This window comes from Vitis vinifera, chromosome 7, assembly GCF_030704535.1.
Source record: "Vitis vinifera cultivar Pinot Noir 40024 chromosome 7, ASM3070453v1".
Lineage (NCBI taxonomy): Eukaryota > Viridiplantae > Streptophyta > Magnoliopsida > Vitales > Vitaceae > Vitis > Vitis vinifera.
The window spans coordinates 31,477,022-31,500,640 of record NC_081811.1 but is presented as its reverse complement, the minus strand read 5'-3'; the positions used below and the strand labels follow the sequence as shown (position 1 = coordinate 31,500,640).

At 33.0% G+C, this 23,619-nt stretch overlaps 1 protein-coding gene across 1 annotated transcript in view; it reads left to right on the top strand.

Moving 5' to 3' along the window:
- Nucleotides 1–17,467, top strand: part of LOC100261381 (uncharacterized protein At5g08430) — a 57,826-nt gene extending 40,359 nt beyond the window's left edge. Inside the window, exons 5-8 of the mRNA XM_059738784.1 lie at nucleotides 731–777; nucleotides 9,895–9,965; nucleotides 15,990–16,243; nucleotides 16,833–17,467. Coding sequence (XP_059594767.1) covers nucleotides 731–777; nucleotides 9,895–9,965; nucleotides 15,990–16,243; nucleotides 16,833–17,143 — 683 coding nt within the window. The 3' untranslated portion in view covers nucleotides 17,144–17,467. The remainder of the gene's footprint in view (nucleotides 1–730; nucleotides 778–9,894; nucleotides 9,966–15,989; nucleotides 16,244–16,832) is intronic.
- Nucleotides 17,468–23,619: the final 6,152 nt, after the last annotated feature.

The following is a 23,619-nucleotide window of genomic DNA, read 5'->3' as shown; positions in this document are numbered from 1 at the left end:
GGAGAGCCTTTGAGAATTGTGAATATTCAGATCATTCTTTAAAAAGTTCTTTTTTGTATCTAGTTTGGGATTGAGTAAGATTGTCTATTGGGGAGGGCTCCTTGTCGATGCTCAATTTTGTAGATTGGTTAGGAGCTTTGTAAGGTGCGGTTGGTTTTGTGTGTCTACGCCTTTCTGTTTTTTGTTTCCTTGTATTCATTGTGTATACTTTTTTAATACAATTACTTTTACCTATAAAATAAAAATAAAAAAAAAAGAAATAGGAGAGCTTTTGATAATTTTGAAAAAGTGAATCAAACAATCAAACAATCCTTTGTGTATAATTTTTTAAAAGTGAATTAGAGTGTACATATGAGAGAGCTCTTTGTCCATGTTGGCCTTTATTGATTGGGTGAACTCTAATTAAGATGAAGGGGTTTTTTTTTTGTTTATCCTTTAGCCTTTTGACACCTTTGTATATGCTGTGTATTTTTTTGTGTCCTTTTGTTGGCACTTTTTAATATATTTGTTCTTTGCTTAACAAAAAACAGAAATGATGTCAAAACAACCTTTAAGATTCTGGGTATGTAGACTATATATTAGTATTAATTCTCAGCTCGATTAAGTTTCTTGAGTTGCAATATTTTGGCTATAAATTTGTTTTAGTTTTTTGTTCTACTTTAATCCAATTAGTATGCATATCAAATTTTTAGTGTTAAAAACTGAACAAATGGCCTTTTTTGATAGGTAGAGCTTAAACAGAAGGCCCAAAGATTGCATGAGGATATAACAAAGCATGTACGTATTCTTGTCTTCAACCATAAGTTCACCACTGATAGAGACAATTTTTTATTGTTTTTCATTTCTTTATCTTTGTTCTCCAAGTTGTGTATTTGAGTTTTTCCATGTTTTTCAATTTTAATCTAAGATACACATGTTCCTATTATAGATTATCAATGTCTATTTTAATGTCCTAAAATGTATGCACATTCCCAAAAGTTTAATCTACTCATGCTGAACCATTTATGAGATTATGGTATGCAAACAAAACTTTAGGAAATTGTGAGGTACAAATGAGGATGGATGTAGAACATTTAATGAACAATTTCCCTATAAAAGATAATGAAAATCCCCTCTCCCCCCCCAGAAAAAAAAAAAGGAGCCAAACAAGAAGGGCCTTCCAATATTATAAATAAATAAATAAATAAATTATAAAACTTTCTTTCTAGTCTTTACTTGGATCCACATGTATGAGACCAGTTTCAAGTTTTAGCTAAAGGTTTTTGCTTAGAAACAAAGAGTAATAAGGAGTTGGTCAACCAAATCTTATTTGTAATTTTGGATCCTTGTAAGGAAAGGGGTTTATAATACCTACCATCTATCCATTCAAATCTTTCATTTAGTTTTTTCTTTTTTTTTTTATAGGTAATCATTCATTTAGAGTATGGACATGTTTTTAAACATATTCCTTGGTTATGAACATGTGTGTTTGTTGTTTCATAATTGATTTTCCTTATTAAATTTTTATCCACTTGCAGTGTGTAACCTTTCCCTCATTCTTTCAAAATAGTTCGTTGATAGAAACCTTCATGTGTACAACTTAGATCAACTTTTAATTTACTGTAGTTTTTGAATTGATTTTGTATTCCTCATTTAAAATTTTCATTACGTTAGCATGAAATTTTTGGTAAAGAATTGGGGCAATTATGTTTAAAAATGGATATTGGAAATTAGTCGTTTCTCCAATTTCTTCCTTTTTTTCCAAATATTTTTTCTCTATTTGCAAATCTTGTGTAAGGGTTTTTTTTCTTTCGTTTCAAATCTTTTAGGATGCTCCTAAATTGTAAGGATTTTTAATAGAAAGTTTTTCTTTTTGTATATCATCTTCATTGTCTTACGTTCTTTCTTTAATTTTGACAAATATTTTATTTGTAATCATGGTTCTCATCAGTTTTGCCAACAGGTTCAGCAAATTTATTTTGCTACTTTGTTATTATATTTAACTCTACTTCAGAACTGTAGTCTTTTCATATCCTGAATCACTTTCTTCTGAAGAATTACTAGAGTTGAATAATACTTTTTCTAATTGTTTTTTGTGAGATTCTTCTATATTGTGCATCTATTTGAATTTCATTAATTTTTTTTTTAGGGTGGGTTAACATTTAGTACTGGTGCCCTAATATCCCACATTTGAGAAATCTTGGTATTTCCTTATTATTTTGGTGTTTTGATTTGTCTTTGAATCTTTTTAGGTTCCTATTTATTCTTTTCCTACAATTTTGATATAATTTACATTTATGTTTATATTTATTTTGACTTGTTCTCTCATAATTATAATTAGATATATATTTTTTGTTATTATGAGGAGAGCTAAATTTTTTATCAAGGTTTAAAATACAAATATCGTGTATTGAACACACCTAAGATGAAAAATGACAAAAATTTCAACTATCCAATGTTTCCATCGATTCACTAATTTTTTGTCAATTTATCAATGATATTCCGATTTTTTGGTGATTTTTCCCACATTGAATGATTATATCGGAGCCATGTAAGCGCCCAACTGTGTCGCTTTCCCATTAAAAATTTAGTTTGTGGGTTATAGGCCTCAATCACAACCAATCCATGCCTAACCCACATTTTGCCTTTGGTAGATGAATGGGAGCATAAATACACTATTTTTTCTTGTACATTTCCAATGTGGGGATGATGCCATTTTCTTAACTTAAGAAAAGCCAATCGATACATTACACAAGAAGGGATTGAACCTAGAATCTCAAGTAAGAAAAGTAAAGGCAACAACCATTAAGCCATGATTGTAGTTGTGTTATATATTCCATATATATCATCTTATCATGGCTTTTGTACAATAATTGTTGGGAGAATGGCCAAGTGATAATGGCATTGCAGCCTTGTGGTTAGAACACATTGTGGGGGAGATCCATGTGTAATAGAATTTGGTGGAGGCTCACGACAAATTCATTAAGGACAAGGTGGATAGTTTAAAGGCAGACATCAAACCCTTGATGGATGACTTCAAAACCACCCTTCAGCTTTTTGAAGAAGACATTGTAGTCCTCAAGAAAGCAATGCTACTAGGAACTCCCTATGGTTTTGAAGCCCCTTCTAAAATCTGTGTTCTAGAACCTAAGGGCCTCAGTGACAACCAAAATGCCAAGGAGTTGGAGAATTTTCTATGGGATATGGATTAGTATTTTAAGGCTACTCGCATCTCAAATATAGAAAGAGTCCCCATCACCTGTATGTATCTTATAAGTGATGCTAAGCTTTCAAGGACTCAGTATCATCTTCTAGCTTAGTTCACCACTAAAGCATGACATCACCAGTAAGATACATACCGAGGATGGAGACCCTTTCTGTATCTAAGATGCAAGTAACCTTAAAATATCACTCCATATCCCATGGGAAATTCTCCTACTTGGCATTTCGGTTGCCATTGAAGCCCTTAGGTTGTGGAACACGAATTTTGGAAGGGCCTCAAAATTAAAGGGATTTCATTGCAGCACTGTCTTCTTAAGGATTGCAATGTCTTCTTCAAAAGATTGGAGTGTGGTTTTGAAGTCATCCATTAGGGCTTTGACATATGCCTTCAAACTGGCCACCTTGTCCTCAATGAATTTGTCGTAAGTCTCCAACATATTCCATTGTAGATGACTCTCCCCCACATTGTGTTTTGCCCACGAGGCTACAATGCCATCATCACTTAGCCATTCTCCTAACAATTCTTCCAATTGAGAAATCCTTTCTCTCAAGGCTTCTGTAGCAGTACCCTAGCCATTTCTCTTGTGGTGCTCTGATACCACTTGTCACACCCAGCAAATCGGCTACAATCTTTTTTGGTTAAGTGTGCAATGCTAGGTCTCAATCTTAGCTAACCTTAAGCCAAAAAGCCATAGCAAAAGCAAAGTAACAAGACAACCAACCATATATAGGAATCTTCCCAACTTGTATTACTCAGTTACAAAATTTTCCAAGTGTCCTAACACTTATAAAATTCCCCCAAGTTAGAGAACCAATAACCTCATAATAATTATTACAATCTAATAACTCTCCCTATGTTGTCCTGCAATGATGAAGCAAGCTTTTTATATGAGACTGCAACATCTTTGAATTTTGAATTCAAACAACAATCTAAGGTGGTGGTCATGCAACTGTCACAACCACCTAACTGAACACACCTATTCAACCAGAGGTGTTTCTTTAGCTTCCTACACAACCCACAAGCCTTATCTAATGTTCCCTTTGTGTTGAATTAAAGCCTACCATTCAAGGTGCCTCTTATCAATGAGTGCCATGTAGCTACCTTGTGGGTCTGCACTTTTCACGTCCCCACTCAACGGCAAGACTCGCTTTTTATCATGAAAAAATGATTTTATTTTTAAAAAAAGTTGGAGTCGCTACTTATTTTTGTTTATTTTTAAAAGGGAAAACAAAATAAGAAAGAAAACCCTAAGAGTGACTCATTTTTAAAGGAATGAAAAACCAAGTCTAGGTTCGGGGGTTAGATTACTTATTGGGAATGTACCATAGCGTAACACCCTTCTAAGCCCTAAAAAGGTCTCTATTAAACAAATGGAGGGAGCTAAAGCAATTGATTAGTAAATCAATGGATACCAGGAGACAAAGGCAAGAATGGGGCTAGGGTGATAATCAAATGAGAGCATAGAAAAGCGGCAAGGCATGCATATTTTACAAATAAATCAAAATAGGAAGGAAGCATACCTCAAGAATGCCCCCAAAGTAGGGCAACGCACTCACATAGCAAAGAGGGTTAGTCCACAAGCAAGATAAGAGATATAAAATAACAATAGGAGCATCTCTAACATCAAGATATATATAACTCAAATCAAGGAGCAAGAGATGTTAAACATGGATCAAGGTGGACTAAAATATGTATAGAGATCAGAATTGACAGCAAGTATGCAATATCAAAATAAATCCAAATAAAATAGAAGAGGGGAGATATGATACAAAGAGGAGCTGGTCTAACACGTACAAGATGCCTATAATACAAATCAGTAATCAATGAAGGTCAAAAGCATGCACAAGGGGATTAAAATAGCGCATTTATACAAGGTATACTGCAGCAGAACAAAACACAGGTGTTTACAAAATAAATCCGAATAAAATAATTAGAGATAAGATAAAATCACAACAAAAAATATACAATATCCTAAAGTGCCTAGAACACAACCAAAAAAGACCAAGAAGCCTAATCATGCACCGATTATCCCAGATTTAATCAAACTTACTGTTGCTTAGAAACGTGCCAAAACAACATATCATACAAAGATTGAATTATTCAACAAACTTACAAGTGAGATAAAATCAAACCAAAAATTGTGCATTAAAGTGTCTAGATTACATGAAAAATGTCTAAGGGACCTAAACATGCACATGTTATTCTAGATTTCAAAGAAACAACCACAACTACAGATTTCAGGTCAGCACAACAAGCATAGTAAGATTAAATTAAAACTCAAGCTTGAAAATGTTTTTTGAATGAAACCAAAGCCTAAAACCTTGTTTAAGAAGTCTAGTATACAGGAAAAATATAAAAAATAATTAACACCCCTGACTAATACAAAATTGCAAAAACATTTCTGGTGTCAAAGACGGGAGAATCTTGATATCTTGATATCTTGAAAAACATATTTAATTTACAAGCTTGGAGAAGGCTTTTTAATCAAAACAAAAGTTCTTTGATACATTTAATAAGTCCAAAACATCATCCAAACATGAAAAATATTTTAGGATAAGCCAAAATAGTCCAGATTTAATTAAACATTTCAGGAGCCAAAAACAGGGCAACAGGCGAGTGATTTTTGAAAATCCAAGAATATGGGCCTTAGCAATGCCTGAATTGATTTCCATGAATTAATCTACATCTCTTACCCTTTGATGATCATGGAAGAAAGCTCATGAGGGTTGGAGGCTATCCCATTTATTTAAGATTTGTGAGATTTATCCATGTTTTAGGAAAAATTTGAAAATCAATAGTTTGAAAAATGAGTGATTTAGTCCAAAGGAATGTGCCATGGAACAATCCACAAGGCTAACACTCCTTCCTAACCCTCAAATGAGTATGAAGTTGAACTCAAAAGAGGCATGGAGGGCCAAAGAACACTCACTCATGGGAAAGAGAGCAGAAATTCACAAAGAAATGTCCATGAATATGGGTATTCTCAAGTGAATTCATGCCTTATGTGTGATAGCAAACATATCAGCTATTAATTACAAGAAAATGACCATTTTCTCAAGCCTTGAATGACCATGGGAGGGGTCCACAAAGGTTGAGCATGGTCTCTACAGAAAACTGTTTGAAAAACTCACAAAAACACAGGCTGCGAACTGGAGGAGAAGGTGCGTGTTATTTCCTCGATTGCGTTCTCAAAAGCAGCACACAATTGTGAATAGCGCACTGAAGGTCTGTGTGCTTCATCACTACTCAATAGTGCACTTTAGCGCTGTGCAATTGAGCTCGCTGGGTGGAATAAGCTGAGGGGTGCGCTTTAAACATAACGCACTAAAGAGAGGGGCGCACTAAAAAGCACACTTAAAAAAGAAAGCAGATCAAATTGCTTACTAAAGGGGTGCACATTATGAAAGAACCACTCAGATGCACAAAGGAAGGAGAGCCAAACTGAGAACAAAAGCACTACCAGAGCTCACTAACTGGTGTGCAAACTGGATGAACAGGTGCGCAATCTTATAAGGAAAGCACGGACGTGCATAAATAAGTGCACAAACTGAATGACTCCACAACACGCATTGGAGGTGCTCAAATTGGACGAAAAACATCACAGTGTGCTGGAGATGCACAATCTGGATGCAAGCACCACAAGCATGCGCTGTAAGTCCATGAACTAAAAAAAGACGACACCATGGTGCGCAATCTTTGAAAACACACAAGGCGCTTAGAAAAAAAAAAAAAAAACTGGATAAGACTGAAATGCAAGTTTGCAAAAGAGTTTTAAAATCAAATTCAAAATCAAGATCAAATTGAAATCTCTAAAGCAAAATAAAAGAAAAACAAACAGAAAAACAAAATCAAGCAAAACCCTATTTTATGAATCATCAACGGGCTTGAAAACAGGTGAAATATCCAAAAGAAATTTAAAATCAATCCAAAAAAAAATTCTAAAACTCTGCATAGCAAGGTGAACCATAGATTAAACGATTTTCAAGCAAACAAAGTGAACAAACAATCCAATGTGTGGCCTCCAATATCCACACCCAACCAACAAACAATCTCTAAAATTAGCAGAAGGAAGGAGAAGAACAGCATATGATAATGAAGAACATGAAATCAAAGGTGATCTTACCTAGAATTCTCCAATCAAGCAAGACTTGCTTTGCTTCTAGTATCCTTTCTTCTCCTCCAAGCAAGAAGGTCTTCAAAATTTACCAAAGTTCTCTCCCTCTCCAAATTTCAGCAAAATCTCTCCACAAAAATGCAAGAGAGGCCCCTTGCTCCCCATCCCACACGTAAGGAGCCTCTTAAGACCACTTTTATAGGGCAAGGGATGGGGAGATTTGGACACTTGTTCTCATCTCCTCTATTCTTCTTTTTTCATCAATTCATTGAGCTAAAGCTCAAATTCCCAAAAAGGAAAGCAAAAACCTGGGGTTAAGGCTCACAAAAAAAGACAACAGTCCTTAACCGAGCCTAGAGTGCCATTAAAATCATGCTACAGATCCAGAAACTCCCTCTAAAAAGGTCTCCAAAAGTGGCCCGAGAGTCCGTGACAAATTGAGTAACAAGTGGACCACCATAGAGTGCAATGAACGATTAAATAGAAGGGGATCTTAAGTGCATACCACAAGGGAGTACAAGGTGAGGAGAAACAAGTACGAAATAACATGTGCTACGAGAACAAAATAAAGGGTCTACACATACCCCCTGCAACTCAGCCAAACAAACCCTTCTCTAATCAAATCAGTCCAAGATTACGTCTAGCCCACTATTGCAAGTCAACCCAAGTCAATATGGTCTTTAGCCCCCAATGCATGTGGGTCAGGCCCACATCAAACATCTTGTGTATGCCAATTAGCTTACATCAGTGTCTTGCCTTAACCATATCAACATTTTCAACCCATCTTTAATGCATCAGCATGCTTTACCCATACACCGATGCCCACCCCTATGCCATGTCAAGGTGCCCATGGCACAGTGGGGTTGTTGTCCGTGTCATGAACTAGCCTATTGGAAGGCCCTCCCCCCACCCCCCGCACATGCATCGCTCATGTCATGCCCCTCACTCTTGCCCATGTCAGTAGCCATGAACCAGGTTTGTCTCGGTTTAGTTGTTGCAATGGCTCCATGTTGTGTCTAAGTCCCTCCTGGTTGCAGCAATGACTCAAGGCATTGCGCTCATGGCTTGTCATTATCACCTGTGTTAAGCAACGACCACACGTCTGAGTTAAGTTTGTTGTTGCAGCAACACCATGTTGTGTCCAAGCCCCTCTTGGTGCAGTAACCAACCATTGCATTGCGCCCATGAAGTCGCCTCAATGCACAAGTTATTGCACCCTTGTGCCTGTGCTGATGAAGGGAGAGGCTGGACTACGCCCTTTGTGTTGGGAGTAGCTCCTTTGTGCATTTTTTAAACAATTTGGAAGGAGAGGAATAGAAGATCTTTTGAAATTGAGGTGCTTTTTGACCAAAGACAGAAAAGCAATTTTATTTGTAATTTGTTGTCTTGGACTAAGTTGTATATAGATGAAGGCCTAATGTCCTTAATTGACTTTATTGATTGTTTGGGTTCTCGTTGAGGGAGGGGTTAGTTTTTTTGTTGCCTCTCTTTTTGCTTGTGCCTTTTAGCGGTTATTGTATATGTCCTATGTACTTTAGTGTGCTCATTTTGGTTCTCTTTTTATATAATACTCTCTTCATTTACCTATCCAAAAAAACACACTACTGCATATATGGTTATAACTAGTCTTCATACACTCTATTTTTCATAATGAATTTGGCCATCATATTGGTCTATTAGTTTTTCCTTAATTTTTCCTGCAAATGAAGTTGGCAATCATGCAACAAAATTTTTGTACCCAGATGCTGGATTTAAAATTGCATAGTTTGGATGATGAAGCACAACAAAAATACACACACACACACACATTCTACAACAACCATTCTCATTTTCTCCTCTTTTCCTGTTATATATATTTTTCTATCTAACCAGGACTCATTTTCTATTTAGTTCATAACATGTACCTAGACATGTTGGAGCATCATCTCCTGCATGTTTGTCACCATAATCATGCCTTTCCTTTATTAAAGTGTTCTTGCATGTTGATCTTAGCATAGCAATTCTCAATAGTAGTCCAATAACATATTTTTCTGACAAACAAAGATACCTTTAATTGAGTGTAATTTTTCAATTTGAAGGAAAAACAAGGTTCCCCAAGTTTTAAGTCTCTAAGTCCCTCTAATATATGTGTGTATATATATATATTGGAGAAAATCTCTGGTAGGTAATGTTCTGAACATAAATATTAGGCATCCAAGTTCTTATTCCTCTGTGCTTGATAAAAAGGGTGTGCCCATTTTTAAAGTTTTATAAACAACACCCTCTTCTCTATGGTGTGTTTGATGTTCTAAAGTTTCAGGAATGTTTTGATCGACTTAGAAACAGTAGTAACCTTAATTATTCTAATTACAGAAATGTACTTATATTGCAAACCGCCTGAAAATCTTATGCAATTCCTTCCCATTCTTTTGAAAATATGTATGATCATTTGTGAAGCTATGAATTGTTGGTCTAAATTATCACATTGATGTAAAATGTCGTTGGTCTAGATTGGAATAGTGGTTCTAGTGTTTCCTTCATGTGCCTTGGATTCTATTCGTTATTGAACTTTTCTGTATCATTTGGTGGATTTATTTAGTGGATAGCAAGAGAACTTGATTTGCTACAAAACCTCATTGATCGTGCCAATGAGAAGGGATGGCGCAAAGAATATCCTTTCACTCTCTATCGTACGTACCATGGTTGAGAGTTTCTTTGGTAGGCTCTTTCTTTGTTTTTTGTTTTTTTGTTTTATTTATTTATTTGATAGGCATACCATTGCTGAAGTTATTGCCTTAACTGCCACATCTTTTCCCATACATATATCATGATGAGGTGAGATTGCACTTGGCCCTGTTACAAGTTACACATCTAGGGATTGGTATTGTTAGATGCTGAGTTGTGTCATTAGATAACATCTAAGCATCCCGCAATGCAGTTGAATTAAAAATGTTTGAAGATGAAAGTTTTTGTAGGGAGAAAATAAACTTTTTCTATTAAATTAAAATCAGAATGATACATGGAATAAATAGAGAGATCTCACACCAGAATCTTAACCACCGTAGAAAATAGGAACTACTCAAACAAACAAAAAGAAAAATCTAACAACTCACTAATATCCTTAACATTCGAATTTGAAATTTGAATGTATTAATAGAAAAACTAACACATTCCCTAACTTTTTGTCACTTCCCCTCAAGTTGGAGCATAGATGTATATTATGCCCAACTTGCTGATTAGATGCTCAAAGTTAGGTGACATGAGCCCCTTGGTTAAAATATCAACTATTTGTTGCGTGGTCAAAACAAATAGCAAACAAGTAACACCAGTCTCAAGTTTCTCCTTTATGAAGTGATGATCCATCTCTACATGCTTGGTCTTGTCGTGTTGCATTGGATTATGAGCAATGTTGATTGCTACTTGATTATCACAACACAATTTCATGAGATGCTAAATAGATTTCCTTAGCTCCTCTAGGAATCGGTTTAACCACAATATTTCACATATTTCATGTGTCATTGCTTTAAACTCAACTTCTGCGTTGCTTTAGGCAACAACACTCTGTTTGTTACTTCTCCAAGTAACCAGATTACCCCAAACAAAGGTACAGTATCCTGAGATGGATCTTCTATCTATGACGAATCCAGTCCAATCTACATCAATATAAATTTCAATGTTCCATTATTCATTCTTTCTAAAGAATAACCCTTTTCTAGGTGTGCTTTTTAAATACCTCAGAATCTTGTAGATGGCTTCAAGATGTTCTTCATATGGGGCGTGTATAAACTGGCTCACTACACTAATAATAAAGGCAATATCTGACCAAGTGTGGGATAAATAGACTAACTTGCGCATTAACCTCTAGTATCTTGCAATATCCATAGGAACTCCCTCCCTCTTTTTCTCAAGCTTCACATTTCGATCCATGAGAGTATTTGAGGGCCTACAACCACTCATTCCTGTCTCTCTCAAAAGGTCTAGTATGTATTTTGGTAGAGATACAATCATCCCTTTCTTAGAATGTGCCATTTTCATACCAAGGAAATATCTCAATGACCAAAGATCTTTAATCTTGAACTTTGAAGCTAAACCCTTCTTTAACCTATCCATCTCCATTGCATCATCACCTGTGAGAATGATGTCATCTACATAAACTATTATAATTGCAACCTTCCCTTCAACTAGAAACTTCATGAACATAGTGTGATCCGTTTGTCCTTGAAGGTAGCCTTGCCTTTTAACTGATCAAGTAAACTTCTCAAACCATGCTCTAAGGGATTGCTCAAGTCAATATAAGAATTTTTTCAATTTGCACACCTTGGAATTGAACCTTTCTTCAAAGCCAAGAGGGGAATCCATGTATACCTCGTCCTCTAGATCACCATTGAGAAAAGCATTTTTAACATCAAGTTACTGCAAGGGCTAATCCAAATTGGCAGCAATTGACAAGAGTACTCTTACTGTATTCGGTTGTGCAACTAGTGCTAACGTCTCAAAGCAATCAATGCCATATGTTTGAGTAAAACCCTGCCACCGATCGAGCCTTATATCTTTCCAATGGCCCTTTAGAGTTTTATTTGACTATAAGCACCCACTGGCAACCAACAGTAGACTTATCTTCAGGTAAGGTCACTACCTCTCAAGTTTTGTTTTTCTTAAAAGCCTTCATTTCTTAAAGGTAGGTATAGGATGTTTAGTACAAGATCTAACACCCTCTCAACAGGCAATGAGAATATCAAGATTGCCATGTGACTCGAATTGTGATATAGAACTAGGAGGACCTGGCTTGGGAAGAGTTTTACTTGACTCGGAATCTAAATGCTGATTTGTTCTTGGATCAAATTCATGACATTGTTGCAAAGTGGAGCTATCCTTTCCTTAAATTTTGTTCTTCCTTGAGTAGACTATACCCTTTAAAATTTTCCCGCTTGATTTGTTTCCAGCATCTATTCCCTTATGAGTTTAATCAATTAATGGCATTAAGGTGGGCTTTCATGTGGTTTCAATACCTAAAATATCAGTTTCTAAGGCTGGTTGAGGAAGAGAAGGTTGTTTAGTAGGTTCACGCTATGGAGTAGGAGTTTCACCTCTACTTGTTCCTATATTAGGTTGTTCATCATCACTACCTAAGCCTACAATCTGAAACACATCTACAAGATCCAAATCTTCACTTTTATTCTCCCATTGAGGATGAGTGTTACAAAAATATGATTTTGTTTCCAAAAAAGTCACATCCATGGAAACAAATACTTTTTTTGAAATGGGATCTAAACACTTGTACTCCTTTTGTGTTGGAGAATAGCCAACAAAAACACATTTTTTTTGCTCTAGGATTAAGTTTTGTACGATTGTGATTGTGGACATGAATAAAAACAATGCAACCAAAAATTTTGAAGGGTAAATATATTGAAACATGTGATGTACGAAAGGAATTTTTGAAAACATGGGAGGGAATTTGGAATTTTAAACTCTTGCTGACATTCGATTAATCAAATAGTTTGCTAGAAGAATTGCCTCTCCCCATAAATACTTAGGAACTTTTGTTGAAAATAGCAATGATCAAGTCACTTCCAAAAGGTGTTTATTTTTTCTTTTAGCCACTCCATTTTGTTGTAGAGTGTTATTACAAGAACTTTGGTGCACTATACTGTTTTCAAGAAAATATTTTCCTAAGATGGTGTTGAAATATTCCTTTCCATTATCATTTCTAAAAACTTTTAATGTTTGCTTGAAATTGTGTTTGAACTATTTTTTGAGAATTTTTAAAAACTTGTTTAGCTTTAGATTCTTCTTTTCATAAATGTACCCAACTTATTCTTGGGTGATCATCAATGAAAGTAATAAACCATCTTTCACCCGAGAGTGTACTAACCCTAGACGGTCCCCAAACATCACTATGAACAATACAAAACGGTTTAGAGGGTAAGATTGTAAAGGAAAAGATACATGGTGGTGTCTTTCTGATTCACACACTTCACACTGAAACAAAGATGGGTTTTTATTGCTAAACAAATTTGGAAACAAATATTTCAAATATCGAAAGTTGGGATGACTTAGCTTGAGATGCCATAATATTATTTCATTTTCACTGGAAATAGAAATGGATTTAAAATAAGTACTTTGAGCTTCTTATTCAATCCCATCTTTAAATAATTATGGTCCTCCACTTTGTCTAGCATTGTCAATCATTCTCAAGCTCAAATCCTGAAACTCACATCGAGATGGGAAAAAAATTAGTTTGACACTTTTGATCTTGTGTAGTTATTAACAGATAATAAATTGCAAGACAAATTTAGAACATGAAGGACATTATGAAGAGTGAGAGATGAGGAGATAATCAAAATCCTTTTCCAACTATTGCTGAAAGTGAGCCATCAGCTATATTAACTTTTTTATTTCCTGCACACGAACTGTAAGATGAAAATAGCTTTGATGAACTAGTCATATGATTGGTTGCACATAAATCTATGATCCATGAGCAATTAGAATTGACACTAACAAGGGTTGTGGTAAGATAATTACCTTTTTAAGCTAAGGAACAAGAAGGCAGCTAATTTGTTTGGGATGATTGAAGAAGTTTGCACAATTGATTTATTTGTTCCTTTGTGAAAGGAGGGGTCTCTGTGGAAGCTTTTTGTCCTTGATCAGTACTACTAACCTAAAAGGCACGAGTTCCCTAATCCCTTCTTCTTGTTTTGTGGCTTACCGTCTATCTTCCGACAGGTTTCACACATATGCCATTAACGTTTGCAGTGGTCACACCATGGTTTTTTTGTCTGTTTGGCATCCTTTTTTTCTCCTTTATGATTGTACCCCTTAGAGACAAGAGCAGAGTTCTCGATTTCAAGACTTGCCTTTGGTGCAGGATTGCTCAATATAACATGTACTCCACGATCTCGTTGCTTTGACCGTCAAAGCTTTGATTTCAACTTGAATATTTGAGATGAAATTTTCAAATTCAAGTATATATCACAAACTACCTCCCATACATCTGTAGCAGTTGATAAAAACAAAAAAGGTTTCCAATTGCAGGCTCCATAGAATTGATGAGTCAGGCAATTATCATGAAGTTCTTAGATCTCTATGCCTTCATATTCAGATCACCAATTGCTAGCCTTTTTACTTCACCAGTTAAATGGCTAAGTTTTCCTTTTCCATCAATCACTAGTTTTATTGATTGAGCCCATTTCATATAATTTTTACCATTCAATTTATGAATAGTTAAATGAAGAAAGTTGGAATTTTCTAGGCTATTGAACAAAATGACAAGGCTAATCTGAGAACCCTCTAAAGCTGCCTCTGTTGATGCATCATTCTTAGTAGCACTGATCATGGCATTCTTCGTCATTGACAAATTTTGATTGAGAGCCAAAGCTCCAATACCATGGAAGTGTTCATGGGGAGAAAAATGGTTTTCTTCATTAAATTAAAATCAGAATAATACATGGAATAAACAAAGAGAGATTTTACACCAGAATCTCAATCTCCCTAGAAAATATGAACTATTCAAACAGGAAAAAACAAATCTAACAACTCCCTTATATCCCTAATATTCGATTTTGAAATTCAAATGTATTAATAGTAAAACTAACAAATTCCCGAACTTTTCGTCAAAAGCTATGCATGCTTTTTATGATTGATGCATACTCTCTAGTCTCCATAGTATAAGGAATAGTACATTCCTCATTTTGGTTTCATCTTATCCCATGTGTGTAGCCAAGTCCTTTTACATTAAAAAATTTGTTAATCGAGTATTAGAAGGAATAATTTTATTTTTCAATATTTGAGTATGTAATATATAAAATTTATTTAAACAAGTATTGTAAAAATAAAGAATTATTTTTGATAATATAATACTATTTTAATCATAATAACCTTACTACTCAAGAAATAAATGTCAAAATGAATGGTTAATGAAAATAAAATTATGCCTTTATTAAATATAAGTGTAGTGTGGTAACTTCTTAGGTCCATGTATCTGCCTAAACCTAAACATATGACTTATCTAAACATGTGGGAAGACAACTTTAAAAAATATTTGCGCTAGTTCATGTTGTTTGACATGTTTGGTCAGAAACTCTGATGCTTACATTTTCTGATGGTGTATGATCACAGATTTTGTTCATTACTTTGGAGAAGCTAAATATTGGAGTTGGATCAGAGAAGATTTTTCAAAATCTATTTTCATCATTGGCCATGGACTGGAACAGTAGTTTTAAAAGAAATTAAATGTCTTTTTTGTCACGATGGTAAGAGCAAAGAGCAAAGAGCAAATAGCCATCCTTTGATGGCAGTTTGGAATTCTCTAGCCTCTTCCAAAGGAGCATTTTTGGTTTAGTTTGTTGTTTGAGATACAGATCCTATAGTAGTTATCTTATAACCACTCAATTAGTTATCTTATTCACTGTCGCATTGCTTGCCACCTTTGGGATATGTGGCCACAAAGTTCTATTTGGTAGAATAGATTTATGAGGACACTGAGCTTCCACATTTAAAGAGGGAAATATTGTTCAAAGTTCTAGTTTTTCTGGTTTCTTGATCAAGGCAGTTTAGATCATTTTCTTCTTTTGGTGTTTTTAGATTAGTGTTACTTCCTTGGTTACATATATTGCAGTCTTTATTTGGTTTTATATGTTTACTACATATATTAAAGCTTGACAGTACTTTGGATCCTTAACTTGGCTGAGCATTTACGCTGTTTGAGTACCTTGAAAGAAGGCAATTGCTTCAGACGGAATCAGAACAGTCACGGCTGTTGCTTGAGGTTCCAGACATTGTTGCAGAAGAGATAGAATTGGAAGCAGAACCAGAGGAGTTCTCAAATAATGCAAAAGCAGGAAATGACCCTTTGATAAGACCAATCCCAGAGAAGATTTCAGATAGTCTTATGTATAGTTCAGCAGTTGAGCCTGTATCAACCCAGATATCTGGTGGCATGGATGCTGCAGGTGCGCTGACAAAACTTATTTCTTTCAATGGAATTTCCCTCCAGAACAGGGAGCTTCCATTGTTTCCTTCATGAATAATTTTCTTCATTTTCTGTGTGCGCATGTGAGTGAACTTGTAGATGGGTTAATTTTCTTCATGAATAATTAACTTTCCATTCACACTAGTGCCGGACCTTCTGGGCATGGAAATGGCATGTCGTTTGGATTGGGGAGTAGCCTTTGCAATTGAGTGCTAGAACTTGATATGTGTTCCTGAAGTGCAGCAGCTGGACATTTCATGACTAGCTCTGAAACTGGTGGTTGAACTTTTGGCTGTACCACTGATAGCTTTGATGCTCTTGTTTTCTTAATTTTGGTTTTGGTGTAACCTAATGATGTACGTCAACCCGACAACTCCAGATATGCGATACCTTAATACAATAATTAGATTAGTTTTCAGGGTAGTCAGAAGTCCCTAGATTTTGTAGATATGAATTTTACCTGACTAACATTATCACAAGCATTTTAATTATTATTTTGCATTTGAAGCGCGGTGCACTTATTATCAGGTTTATCAGTATTAATAACAGAAATTTTATTTCGTATCCAGGCCAATACCTCACAGGTTCACCACGTTATGGTTCATTTAAGGCCACTGAGGTGATTGAATTGACAGACGATGAAGACAAACAAGAGGATCAAATTGGAGAAAACCAGAGTGTTGGTGAGCATCTTGGAAGCTTGATATGGTATTACCTGGATCCACAAGGACAAACACAAGGCCCTTTCTCAACAGCATCGTTAAAACGTTGGAGTGATGCAGAATACTTTCCTCCAGACTTCAAGGTCTGGAAGAAGGGCGAGAACCAAGAGAATTCTGTGTTACTGAGTAACATGCTTCACCAGAGTTATACAGATTGATAGAGGAAAAAATAAAAATAAAAATAAAAAATAAAAAAGATAAGGTCCAGCGATTGTACAGCTTCGGGTTTGTGTGTAAAAATTTTGTCCGAGAGACCCTTTGACTGGACATCTGTATTTTTCATAGTAGCAAGAGCATAAATTTTGCCGGTTGACAGTGTCATGTTCATTTTTTTTAGTTCAAAAATGAAAGCCTGTTAGACCAAACGGTTTATTCTAACAATTTCATGTACCCATGATTGACATTTGATTAGCCTGTAAGCAGTCCATCCATGAACCAGAGAGAAACTTGAAATAAATGATTAGCCTTCTCTTGCTCAACAATTACCATTTAGTAGATATGGAAAAACTTCTATATAAACCTGGCAGACAAAGATATTTTATTTATTTGCAAAATTAAGTGACGAGTTTTACAACCCATTTGAAAGTGATTTTAGGATGATTTGGAAGAGTTTCGTGGTGCTTGAAAGCACTTTTCGTATGAAAGCTAGGCTTTTGGTGAAGTTGTAAATGTTTGAACATTTATTGGGTCTTTGGTAAAAGTGTTTGAAAATAAATTCTATGATAAAAGCTGTATGCACAAATTTTGGGAAGCCCAGTAAAATAAGTAAAATTATAGAAAAAAATTTTGTATTAAAATAATTGTAGGTGTTTAGTACCTTCACGATTTTCTCATATTTATAGAATATTTAATAAAGCCTTTTCTCTTTGCGAAGGCCCTTTTCCTAGTGTGAAGTTGCTTTTCGGATCCTTTCTATCGAAGGAAGTCGTCACTATTTATAAATAAAATTAGGAAATTAAATTTAGAATCTCCAAAATTTGATCACTTAATTCAAAGAGTTTAATTCCTTCATTTTAAGAACCTATTTCTTACATTAAAAAAATTTGTCAATAATAGAATTTTGTTTTTTTTACTTAGCTAGAAGACTTATTTCCTTTACCTTGAAAATTTATCTGAATATTTTTTTTCTAATTCCCTTTTGACTTTAATTATTTGATTTTATTTTATTTTGAAGACTTCTTTTTGTAGTCTCTCATATTTCATCAAGTGTTGCCTTTTGAGTTGCATGTCATGTGTTTGATGTGTTTGATACAAAGGATCCATCACTTGTCCAACTCAAATTTTGTTGAATTTAAGAGTCATAATTTTGAAAACCAATGTTGTGATAATTTAATCCCTAAAATTTTTTATGTTTATAAAGGCATTGATGACTAGAAGACTATTCTTTTACACCACTTGGTTGATTTGGAGTGGACAAGGTGTGAATGGATTGGAATTAGGGTTGGATTAGAAAATTACTAACCAAAAAATATTAAAGTTAGTGTGGATTAAAGGTTTGAGGAATTTTTTGAAACTTTAATCCGTATATTATTATTTTATTTTTAAATGATATTATTTATTATTATATTTAAAATATGGAAAATATAAAAAAGATAATTAAATAATTTTAACTTTGTCTTTTACAATTGTACATCCTAATAACTTTATCATTTTTGTTTAATTATAAAAATGTTTTTAAATAGAGCTGTCATTTATAGTAAAGTAGTACTAGAAACTAATTATATATTTAAAAAGCTTGTAAGATATTTAGTTTTTAAAATGTATATTATATTAGAAATAAGTATTTTATTGATTAGGAGACTTTCCCATAAATCCTGTCTCATAATCAATGAAAACCCAGGAATTCGAGTTGGCTGCATAGTTGGTGTGAGTTAAGAGGTTGGGTTTTGTATGGATTAGATATATAGATAGGCAAATTTGATGGAGGTTAGCCTTCCATCCAAAATTCCAAATATCCAATCCTAACTTTTTACCAACAGTAACTCCACATAGTAATGGGCTGTGATTATAATCAATTTCATTGCCATACTTGAACCATTTGTCAAAAAGTGATTGAGCTAGGTTGGACATCATCAAATGTGGGGTGGGCTGTGGAGTAGGTCATGAGAATGTTGGAGGATATAATAGAATGGTAGGAGTATTTCTCAAGACTCTATTATTAGGATTCCTGTCTTTCTTTTTCTTTTCTACGTCTAAATACCTCTATTTAACTCCAACTCATCAACTCTTTTCCCCATCCATCAATGAGAACAAAAACTTAATCAAATCCTAACTTTGATTTTATTATTATTATTTTTAGCTCACCGGCTATGATGCCTTATAATTTGCTAAGATTAACTTAATGGAGTGTCCACTTGAAACCATTTTGGTTGAATATTGAAGTAAAATAAGGCTTTTAAATTATTTTCTTAAATATCTAAGAAATTTCGATTAGTTGTTTTATTGACCAATTTTTTTATATTAAGTCATCAATGAAACTATAAACATGAAAACCATTTTTTTCACTGTATAAAAGTCTCGACCTTCGTTTCTATGAATAAGACGAAAAAAAAAAAACTAAGAGAGAGGACTTCTAATTAAAAATAATAAAAAATCGTGTTCTATTCTTGTTTTGACTTTCTTAGGGAGAAAGATAGAAAGAAAAAATGTATTTCTTCTCGTTGTTTAAGAGAGATCTTCTTTGAGAGGTAGAGAAAAAAATCTCTTTTTTTTTAAATAGTGGCAATTTTTCAATAGTTTTAAAACTCTTCGAATTTGCTCCACTAGTTTAAAACTCCCAAAAATTACTCATTTATTTTCTCATTTATTGGGTTAGGTCGAGTTAGCCTACTTAGGCACCCAAACCCAACTCCAATAAATGCAAAATACTTAAAATCCATTTCTTTCATTTTTAAATGATGACTTTGTTCCACAAGTATCTTAATTGTAAAGAATATTCTATTCACTTAGGAGTTTATTCCCATTCCTTCCTTTTCAATTTTTATTTACATAATTTTGTTTTTTAAATCAAAGTTTTGCCATAATACTGGAAAATTGGATCAATCACATATCAATGACATACTTCATATTTTATTATTTTGTATCAAGTCTAGTCTTATTACTTAAAATCATGATCTTATTTTTTTTTCTTTACTTTGATGTTATTTGTTTAACCCAATGTTATTTATTTGTATCTTTATTTCTTTATTTCATATATTTATATTTTCATTCAATATTTTAGATTTTATCATATACTTTCAATATTTTATGTAAAAAGTATAATTATGACAAATCTTAATGATTTGTGGCATGCTTAATTTATTATAGTTTGGTATAATACTTGTAATAGATTAAAACTTTTTTTTTTCTCATAGAGATCACTATGGAATGTTTTATGTTTTTTTTTTTTTTTTTTTTGCACGCTTATTTTAGTGCATCAAAACATGTTGTGCTTTTTTTTCCAAACTCATTGAGATAAGTATCAATTTTATTTCAAATATATGATTTAATAGTCCAAAATACCCCCTCATGAAAGCTTGAAAAACTTGCATCCCGAACTTTCATTTACTCATCAATGAAATTGTAATTATTTTTAGAGGATTTTTCTTTTCTATTTTTTAAGTGGATATCCAAACTGTAAAACATTTGTTGTAAATAAAATTAAATGTTAAAGGAAGCATAACCTTTTGAAAATATTGTATTATATCAAACACAATTGGGAAATATTCAAATGGTAAAAAGAGTTCTATCTCAATGAGAAAATTTTTGTTTATTGAAAAATATTCACACACCTAAGTTATGAAAAACTTATCAAGCATTCTAAAAAATATTTTATGCAGATTTTTGGAAAGCATAAAAATTTCAAAACAATTTAAGAACAATAATGTCTTTTCTTTTTGTTTTTTCAATGATTATTAGTTGGTCAAATTAGGCAAAATCCAATTTGAAGAATGCAAATTTAGTTCAAGATTAGATTATGCTCAGGTTATAGTTTTGGAAATCTCCATTGGACTTAACGTGAATCAAAATTATAAAATCTTAATAATTTTTTATTAAAATAATATAAAATTTTGAAATTATGAGAAGATTAAGTAAATATCAAGTATTCTAATAATGATAAATTTGTTCGAAATGAATGAATACATTGAATGAGTTAATGAATTTAACCATTTCTAGAAACCTAAAAGCATCAAGAAGCTAAAACGTTTTGGCTTATTGAAGTTTAACAATCTCTTCCTCCTGCCCCTTTTGTAGTCTATATAAAAAAAGACTCTAACTCTCTATCAAAGAGATTAAGTTCCTAAATTCTAGCGTTGAAGTCATCAAAACCTTCATTCCTTTCTTCTGTTGTGAAAGAATTAGACACAGTTCAGTTCGATTCGCAGGGAATGGTTACAGGGTGTTGTTGCTACTACTCGAATACCGTTTTATCCTAAGAGATAGACGCCTTGCAATTCTCAAAGTGCCAGTAGAGAAGGCGAATCTATTTAAAAAAAAAAAAATTATGACTTCACAAGACTCGATTTTGTTCTTTCTTCCTTTCCCTGTTTATTTATTTATTCATTTTTATCTTTTCTTTTATTTCTTTCTTTTTTCCCTTTCTTTTCTTGTTTTGACAAATTAACCAAGGTACAGCTTACAAAACTTATACAACTTTCACTTTTACCAAGGTTGATAAAGTAATTCATAGAAATATAAGTTTAAAAGGTTACTAATTATTAGTAATCAAGATTTTGTTAGTTTAGGTTGATAGTTTTGTTCCTGACATTCTTGGATTCGATTCTATAGACTTCATGAGTTTTACACTGATCTTGAATATATTAGATCACTGTTAATTCATTCACAAGGTTCTCCATACAAGAATGGTTGAGTTTATTTGGAGTCTAATAAAATACATTAGTTGTGTTGTGGGTTTATGTGCATAATAGGCTCTAAATTAAATGAAAAATGAAACACAAAGGAGCATTCTAGTGCCTACAAGGAGAGTTTCAGCGATTTTGGTGCTCAAGCACCCTTGGAGGATGCTTAAGTGTTCACTAAAGGCACGTTTCCACAATTTTTTTCTATGTTAATTTAGTTTCGATGAATAAATTGTTATTAAGTTTTACAAAAGCAGTATGGAAGAGTGGTGATACTCCATATTCAAATATGCTTTTCTTTTGTATTTTGGAAACTAAGGAATTAGAACATGCTTATAGGTGAAAGGAGATTATTTTTTTATCCTCATTTGTTTAAAGAGAAAGAATTGTGTTTATGGAGTTGGCAATTTTTAGCACTTAATGGGTTTTTTTGGAAACACGGTTAAGTTAATTGTTGTTGCCGTCTAGTGTTTTTGATGATTTTGCTTACATGTTTATCAAAGAAATATTGAAATCCAAGATGTGGCAAATTTGAGAAGTAATCCAATTTAGTGTTCAAGTATATAATTTTTTTTTTTTTATGAATCTTGATTTTTTATTTTATAATCCAATGTTTATTGGAAGCAAAGTTTGTTACTTATTCTATAAATATAGTATTTTTATGAATATTTTTTATTTGTCTAATTTTTACAAGTATTTATAACTTAAAGGTTTTACTAAAAAGCAAATGAAGTAGGTTGTTTTAATTAAAATTGGGGTAAGTGTTTCTTAAGGGGTTTTTTTTTTTCTTTTTTCCTTTTTTTTTTTCTTTTTTGATGATTTTGCTAAAATGTATGTGTTACTTACCTATTGAGTACAATTTGATTACTTTATTGAATTTTATTTATCTGATTTTGAGCTTTTTAAAACAATACTCAATTCTTTGTTTTATTATCCGAAGTTTATTGGAATTGAAGTTCCCTAGTTATTTTATAATTAAAATATTTTTGTAAATACTTTTAATTTTTCTGTTTATGCTTTTAATTTTTATTATTTTTAAACAAGCATTCACAACTTAAATCTTTTAATAAAAAATGAAATTGGTTGTTTTAATTTATTTGAGTGTGTTTGATAGTGATTTAAGGAAGTGTTTCTAATATTTTTAGTACTTGAAAAATAAAAAATTTCAAGTATTAAAAAGTGTTGAAAGTGATTTTAAGAAGTGTTTATAATATTTATAACACTTAAAAAAATAAGATGTTTTAAGTATTAGATATGGTAGAAACACTTCCTACAATCACAGTTTAACGCACTCTTAGACATAGTAGAAATACTTCATACAATTACTGTCAAATCGTACTCTAAATTTTGGTTAGTATTTTTTTAGTGTTTTTTCCTCATTTTAGTTTAACAGAATATTAAAACTCTCTAAGGAATAAAATCTTTATTTTATTTTTTACTATAAATTACTATTCTAGAAGGAAATGCAATTTTTTTTTTATAATCCAAGGTTTATAGGAATTGGAGATTCTTACTTATGCTATAAATTTAGTACTTATGCAAATACTTGTGATTTATCTTATTTTATTTTTAATCGATATTCACAACTTAAATCTTATAATAAGAAAAATAAAGTTAAGTGTTTTTTGAGAGTTTTTTTTTTCCATTTTTAATTGAGCTGAATTTGGGATTACTAGATTTTTCTCATAATCTTTGTTTATTTATTTATTTATTTATTTTAAATACCAATCACTATTCTAAAAGGAATTTTAAATAATTATATTTAATGATTTGAAATATCAAAAATAATTATTTAT